At 38.5% G+C, this 8380-nt stretch overlaps 1 protein-coding gene across 1 annotated transcript; it reads right to left on the reverse strand.

Annotated features, from left to right (window-relative positions):
- Positions 1-680: 680 nt before the first annotated feature.
- On the reverse strand, positions 681-3493 carry LOC136783103 (uncharacterized). Its single transcript, XM_066742998.1, has 2 exons — positions 1991-3493; positions 681-767 (listed from the first exon to the last, which is right to left on the reverse strand). Exons 1-2 carry the CDS (start codon positions 3491-3493, stop codon positions 681-683), a joined length of 1590 nt encoding a protein of 529 aa, XP_066599095.1.
- Positions 3494-8380: the final 4887 nt, after the last annotated feature.

The raw sequence follows: 8380 nt of genomic DNA on the forward strand, positions 1-8380 counted from the left end.
GGGCGCCGCTGCCCAGGTGTCCATCGGCCGGAAATTTCTAGGTTAGGAGGAATCCTCCTGTTGGGAGGGAAGTGACCTTGGTTTCGTTGTCAGTGTGTCGTGGCCGTCGGTTGGCCGGTAAATTAGTGCGCGGGTTGAATATTTCGATTCCCAATTCAGGATGAATAGTATCCGATCGGCTTGGGGGGGGGGGGGGGGGAAGTGGGGCGTTACGGCACTGCCGCTGTCCGGAGTGGCCGGGGCGTCCGCTGTCCTGTCGCGAACCCCTCGTCGAGTACTGCATCCTGAAAGGGCCCCTCCGTACTGCGCGATAGGAGGGTGAGTGCCTAGGGCCTTCCTGCAAGGTCGAAATATCCGAATCCGTCGACACCGCCTCCGACGGGACTTGGCGAACTCAGTTTAAGGTCGGTTCGTTCCCCGTCATCGGGAGTCACTCATCTCACAGAGAGAATTGGGTGAAATACCCCAAATTGGCATCCTCGCTTCTCCGACTCGCGATCTATGGTATGACTGTGTGAATGGCTGAGATGATGTAATTTGCGTTGCGTATCTGTAAAGAATGCTTAGCGACAGGAAGAGGCAGAATAAAGAAAGTAAGAGTCTCATTGTCTCGCAACGATTCATTGATCCCTGTACCTATGAAGGATTAATTCCTGATCCTGCCCCTCTACCCTTGTTCTTTAACTGACTAGTCCGGGAGAACTAGAAGAGGCATGCTGCCCGACCTCAGATGCTACGGTTCCCACATCGCACCTGGCGCCCAACCACTAGATTTGTAATAGTGCATTTATTAGTTTCATTCCCTTATCCGGGTCGAATCAATGGCGTCTGTCTTCGGGTATGCTTTCCTTTTTATACGGCGGGGTGTCGCGACGGTAATGGCTGGCATCGAAAACGTCGTTATAGTATGTAGAATTTAACAAAACATCCTGCGCGAGAGGGAAGTCAGCCCCATCCGTGGAAGCTAATTCGCGCAAAACTCGCGAGGATAAGAAAGGTGCCGGTCCCGTACCGTAGGTCACCGTGTTGAGTTCGAAATCCTGAAGCTCACCGGAATCAGTCTTCCATAAAATGTTCTGATACTTGCGGTCCTCAAAACGCACAAGAATCTGTCGGAACATTTTAACAATGTCCGTCACGTCAACATATCGAAAGGCACGCCAATTCATTAGGATCCGCGTGATGTCCTGCTGGAGCTTGGGTCCAATGAATAACGTGTCGTTAAGCGATACGCCAGTAGAGGTTTTAGAAGATGCGTTGATTACAACGCGAATCTTTGTTTTCTGGTTCTCGGTCTTAAAAACTGCATGATGAGGCAGAAAGACGCGAAAATCAGAGTTCAAAGGAACAAGAGACATATGTCCTAACAATTGATACTCCTGTAAGAATTGAGAATAACTTTCAGCTAGTTCTGGAGAGGTTTCCAATCGCCGAAATATTCGTGTTAAGGTTTTTCTGCTACCCGAGAGGAAGAACCTAAGCTGTGCTTCTCGATGTCGGATCGAAAAGGTAAAGCAACGACAAAACGACCTGAAGAGGTGCGTGATACCGTATTCACAAAATGTTGTTCACAGAGGGAGTCCTCTGTGGACATGGGTTTGACTTCCGGAACTTCTTCCAGTTCCCAGAAGTCGCGAAGAGTTTTTTCTACCTCAAAGCAATGATGCACCGTGACACTATGAGAGCGACCAGTCTTGGGTACGACCCCCGAAACGATCCACCCGAAAATAGTCCGCTGAGCAAGCAACGTATGATCAGGAGAATGCATGTACGGGCCTTCCATCAATGCTGCAAGATAGTCTGCACCAATGAGCACATCAATTGGAGCCCTGGTTGAAGCAAAGTTATCAGCCAGATCAATTTCGCTAAGTGCTGGAAAGGACGACGGAGAATAAGTCGGAGGCATATACTGAGTAATCCTGGGTAAGATCAATGCAGTTACGTCCAACGAGACACCGTGTTCTGATAGAGAATGAAGCGTAATCTGTACCTCTTCTCGAACGTTTTGAGCCGAATTCAGAGAGACGCCATGAATGGTCGCGTTGACACGTTTTCGTGATACCCGTAGCTGCTGAGATAGATTTTCCGGAATAAAGGAAGTTTCGGAGCCCGTGTCAACTAAACCGCGGACTATAATACGAGAACCGTCATGAGCGTCGATTCTGGCAGAGAAAGTGGCCAATAGAACTGATCGAGTGTCGGAAACACTGAGATGTGTTGTAGTATTCGAGCTAGAGGGTTCTAGCTCGGAAGAGGAATTGACCGCGGGGGTAGTCCCCCGTGCCTTGCTCCCCCCGGTGCCAGATTTGTCAAAATGTAATAAAGTTTGATGCATTTTACTACATTTCCTGCATCGTGACGAAGAATAGCAATTGGAGCAATTATGCCCGGGCTTCAGACAGTTGATGCAAAGATTATGTGAAAATGCGAACTTTGGACGGGCCTGAGTGGTCAATGAAAGGTAGTCCTTGCACTGATACAAGAGATGGTTACTACCACAGTGAGAGCAACCGGTACTATTCACGCTAATAGCGTGTGACTTCAAGGATCTCCTCGATTCCTTTTTGGAAGTGTTAGGTTTGTTACCTAATGATTGCAAGGAGTTAATATGACGCGTTAGAAACTCAGAGAATTGAATGAACGAGAGATAATCCTTGCTGCTTCCCAGGTACATTTCCCAGGCTAAACGAAGGGTGTCATCCAGTTTGTTCTTCAGCGAATGAACAATTATGGGATCCCATTGATCGACGCCGTATCCCATAGTTTTAAGGGCGTTGAGCGCAACCGTAACTGAGTCCCTAACTTCTTTCAGAACCTTAAAATTGTCACCCCGAAGCGTGGGTACTTGCGAGATTTGATCTAAGAACGTATCCGTGATCATCCGTTTGTCAGTGTACCGAGCTACCAGAGTGTCCCATGCTATCTCATAGTTCTCGGAAGTGATCGCTAAAGATTTAATGACCGTAGCTGCTTCTCCTTGCAAACCGGATTTTAGATAATGGAACTTGTCCCGACCGGAGACATACACTTTGTCGTGAACAATGGAACGGAACGTCTCATAAAAGTTGTTCCATTCTAAATAATCCACGGAAAACTTCGGTAAATCAATAATTGGAAGCCTAATGTGGTTTATTTCGCCTGAAGGTGCAGTGTGACCTGATGACGACATTACCTGAGTGGAACGAAGTTCATCTAGATGTCCTAGGATGAATTCTTCCGCATCACTATGGGCATCAAGGGCCGCTTGATACCAACTATCGGTTACGTACTCCATTTTAGCTAATTCGGCCGGTTTAGTGTGAGTAGTGATCTTAACGTGAGTTTTATGCAACACGTTAAGCCACTTCTCTAAGGCTGCTAGCCTATCCTCCAAGAAGGGAAGGGTGAAATTGTGCACTCCACGCTTCTTGATGTTAACGACCAACCGAACGAATTCATCCCGAATCATGGGCACGTAATTGATTGCTCCTAATAATTCCCCTGAGCTAGCCATTTTGAAACTCTATTCCAGAACAAACCACAATCCAAAACACAGTCCGGAATGCCCACTCAGGAACACTGATGCACTTCGAACGTTTTTTGCCGGAAATCCGGCTCGAAGGACCAAAAATTTGTGCGAAACAATGTCCCAAGTTGGCTCCGAACCTGTGGTCAGAAGGGAAGGTCTTATTCTAGAATAAAATATTCAAAGATAAGAGATAAGAGGAAAAAGGAGTTTTTATTTAAATAAATAAAATGTACAAAAATTTTACAATATTTTTACAAAGGAATCGCTAGACTAAAATGATCGACTTCCTAGGGAATTTGTTGTCGTCAAATTCTAGGGAATTTCGGTAACGAAGATTCCCAAGAACCCCAGAGACTAGAATTCCCCAGAAAGGAGCGCGGACTTATAAACTCCCGGACTGGACAATTTTATCTAGGGTATTCCCTAGTAAAATCCCCAGTCACGGGAGGGAGCGGAGCAGCGTTGCCAAGTCCGCCATGTTGGAAGATACTACGCTGTATAGTTTGTTGGCGAGAATTGAATATACCACGCAAAATGTATAGTAAGTGTGATTCACAGAGAAGAAACGAAGTATAGTGTTTTAGGTATAATAAGCTCTCAGTGCTTTCGGATGTGTTTTGGCCGTTAATCTTGCGTCGCGGCGTTGTGTAGTTAGAATCAGAGGGGCGAGGGGATTTCTAGGGAGTTTGTACGTAGCTGTTAAATGGCGCGATTAACCCTCAATTTTGTATCATCAACAAAAATAATATTTTCGGAAAACGATTGTGGAAAAGAAGGAAGGATTTTAATAAATAACAGAGAAGACAAAATATATAAGATGAGTATAAATTAATAAAAAAAATGAAAATTATTGTGAATTTTTAAGAAAATATACTTTGTGGTTATTTTATTTTTGTTACAGTTGAAATCCGGTTATGATGACTTTCAATTAAGGAAAAAAGTAATTATAGACTAATAAATGAAAAACAGTATTAAAACATGAAGCACTTCTCTGTATGGCCCAGTCAATTCAATAATTGTGACTTAATGTTATAATAGTGAATGTGTAAGCGATTAGTGCATATACAACAAACTCTTATTGTAAATTTAATAATCTTGTATAACAATGTTATAATTGCTATTATTTTAAATTAAAGCTAGTTTAATTAACATATTTTTATTTCATCCCTTTCTCAAAATTCTAAACACATGGTAATTACCTATTCTTATAGTAGTCATATATTCGTTAAATTACATACAAAATTACAACTGTTTTATATTTGTAAAGCATAGCTGTTTGTTGCAATGATTTTTATTATTCAATGTGAGACAAATCGCATTTTGTTTAGGTAAATGTCTTATTTATCCGCCACATCCTTCCATATCTTATGTAACATTTATTTGCCTTGTTAGTTCTTTCTTTTAGTTTTCAAAATATACGATTAATTTTTTGCTATTTTTATATACACTCAAATATAGCTATTCTATTGACTAATTAATCTTATAAATGTCAAGATGATTGGTAAACCATTGTTCTATTAAAGTTGCAGAATGGACACTTGAATTATTTTACTTATAATGTTTGGCATCTCTTCCATAGGTTATCTTCTCTTTAAATTTGAGAGGATGTTGTTCTCCAATACATTTAAGGATACTGCTGAATTTATCTTGCTTTTAGCTTCAAATAATTCACATTTGGATATCCTTCCTCAATATATAATACATATTTTGTTAGTCCTATTTGTTTGTGAAATTTATCTGTTCTAAAACCTTAATTAATCCAGTTACTAGATATATAATATATCATTTTCAAAGAATTGATATTTTTCTATCAATCTTAACAATATCATAATAGATGTAATGAAATATGTATTCTATATTCAAAATAGATATCCATGCGTGTAGTTGGAAAACTATTTAAAGCTGAAAACAAGATGAACTCAGCAGCATACATATACCTTTTAAAGAACTTTATCTTCACAAATATTATCAGAACATATCTCGCAGAAAAGTTGCCAAATTTTAATAGCATCATTCAAATGTCCATTTTACAAATTAAACAAGATAATGAATTAACAATCATTTCAACAATTACAAAAATAATTGCAGATCAGCAGTATTATTAGATCTGTGTGTATGTATAAATGATTAGAAAATTAATGTTATATGATATAGACTGGAAGAAAATAGTGCAACGGAGCCAAATAAATGTCGCATAAGATATGGAAGGATGTGGCGGATAAATAAGACATTTACCTAAACAAAATGCGATTTGTCTCACATTGAATAATAAAAATCATTGCAACAAACAGCTATGCTTTACAAATATAAAACAGTTGTAATTTTGTATGTAATTTAACGAATATATGACTACTACAAGAATAGGTAATTACCATGTGTGTTTAGAATTTTGAGAAAGGGATGAAATAAAAATATGTTAATTATACTAGCATTAATTTAAAATAATAGCAATTAAAACATTGTCATACAAGATTATTAAATTTACAATAAGAGTTTGTTGTATATGCACTATTCGCTTACACATTCACTATTATAACATTAAGTCACAATTATTGAAATGACTGGGCCATACAGAGAAGTGCTTCATGTTTTAATACTTTTTCATTTATTGGTCTGTAATTACTTTTTTCCTTAATTGAAAGTCATCATAACCGGATTTCAACTGTAACAACAAAAAAAATAACCACAAAGTATATTTTCTTAAAAATTCACAATAATTTTCATTTTTTTTATTAATTTATACTCATCTTATATATTTTGTCTTCTCTGTTATTTATTAAAATCCTTCCTTCTTTTCCACAATCGTTTTCCGAAAATATTATTTTTGTTGATGATATAAAATTGAGGGTTAATCGCGCCATTTGACAGCTACGGACAAACTCCCTAGAAATCCCCTCGCCCCTCTGATTCTAACTTCCCCTCGCCAAGACAAGATTAATGGCTAAAACGTAGTACAGTTCTGGCCATTAATCTTGCGTCGTGGCGAGGGGAAGTTAGAATCAGAGGGGCGAGGGGATATCTAGGGGATTTGTTCAGTATGTATCTGTCAGTACTGTCAAATGTGTCAAATCGATGAGGTAACCTGGAATTTGTAATATAAACAAAAATAATAATTTCGAAACATACATTCTGGAAGAAAAAGGATGTATTTTATAAACAATAAAATGGAAAAATATATCAGATAAGTATTAATTAATAGAAAAACGTGAAAATTATTGTAAACTTTTAAGAATATATACTTTGTGATTATTTTACTTTACAGGTTAAATTCTATTTTCAAGGACTTGCAATAATAGGAAATAAATATTGATTTCATTTTTGGATCAAAAAGAATCGAACTCCTGTTCTCTAGCTTGTTGCTGTTATCCTACCTATTATAATAATAAAAGTGATAGACCGAAGATTGGATATGAGGAGTTTTATTATAAATTAATAACAATCTAACAATTTGTTTTAATTTACATTCAACTCAAGAAAAATATTACTTTTATTTTTTCATTTTTTATTCAGTATGTATACATAATAATTACATATGCTTATAATCTCATTTTGCATATACTGATTAATTTTTTTTTCTTTTTTTAGTTTTAGGTGCGTGAGGAAATGCTATTACGCATACCCAACCTTAGTAGGCTATGGTTATGTGGAAAGAACCTATTAAAGATCAAGACTCCCCCAGGGGGAGTGGTTTTTTGGTTTTCTTGAGAAAGAAAACCTCAACCAAGCCGCCACCCCTGGGTATACCCACTAAAACCTCCTGCACCATTAGGAATGCAAGAAATGCCCCTTGGATTATTAAATGAAAAAAAGTCATTAATAATGAAGGGCATAGCCGTTTGATGCAACTACTTCATCCAAACGGCGTGGGACTGATTGCACAAGTTTTTTACAGATGCTTGGATCATTCGTCAGCTCTTCCCACATTCTTCTGACGTGGCATCTTAAGGCCTCCTTTGACCTCTCTTCTTCCGGCCTCCATCTTTTTACAATGATTCCCCATATGTTTTCAATAACATTGAGATCTGGAGATTTTGATGGCCAATCAATTTTCTCAATCTCAGGATGATTATTGAACCATTGCTTCGTCATTTTGGAGGTATGGACACTAGAATTATCCTGGATGAATTTAATAGTTTGCATCTCAGGATATCTTCTTTTTACACCAGGCAGCATTTGGTTCTCCAAAATATCTATATACACTGCGGAGTTCATTTTTGTGTCCACTTCAACCAACTCACCAACTCCGTCTTTGGACATCCATCCCCAATATGCAATAGTTAATCGGTTGCTTCTATTTGTAGGTAATACATAGCGATCATCGTATCTCGTCTTATCTGGTCGCCAAACATGTATCCTCCCATCTTCAGATGACTGAAATACTTTTTCATCGCTCCAAATTACATCCTTCCAGTAGTCTTCTTCTTTGTTCATATATTCTAAGGCAAATGCAACCCTTTGCTGCCTATGTTCATTAGTTAGCTTAATTTTATGCACAGCGGGATGACAATGTATGCCAGCTTCATGCAGTCTTCTACGCACAGTCCTTTGGCCTATATTTAAATTTGACTGATGCAATATATTGGACGAAGACTGAAATGGATCCTCATGCATTAATTCCACTATCTGCCTATTTTCTTCTTCAGTTGTTAATCTTGGCCTTTTGTCACTTTTTCTTTTCTCACACAATCCTGAATATCCTTCTTCTCTGTACATTTGAATCCATCTATTAATTGTTGATTTGTGCACTTGCAACTTTCTAGCAATATCTTGCGAATTACTTCCTCCTTCCCACAAACCTATTGCCACTCCTTTTTTAATTAATAATTCACTATTTTCTGACATATTTAGCACTTTAACTTTTCAGATAAACGA

The sequence above is a fragment of the Prorops nasuta genome, unplaced genomic scaffold (genome assembly GCF_024137725.1).
Source record: "Prorops nasuta isolate Cenicafe-Biocafe unplaced genomic scaffold, Cenicafe_Pnas_1.2 PNAS00001, whole genome shotgun sequence".
Classification (NCBI taxonomy): domain Eukaryota; kingdom Metazoa; phylum Arthropoda; class Insecta; order Hymenoptera; family Bethylidae; genus Prorops; species Prorops nasuta.

What these genes read in the sequence shown, in the direction of transcription:
- LOC136783103 (XM_066742998.1), bottom strand. Translation starts at nt 3,493, where the DNA reads ATGGCTAGCTCAGGGGAATTATTAGGAGCAATCAATTACGTGCCCATG. An exon ending in CTCAAAACGTTCGAGAAGAG is followed by an intron (nt 768 to 1,990) that starts GTACAGATTACG and finishes TTACAAATCTAG; the next exon opens with TGGTTGGGCGCCAGGTGCGA.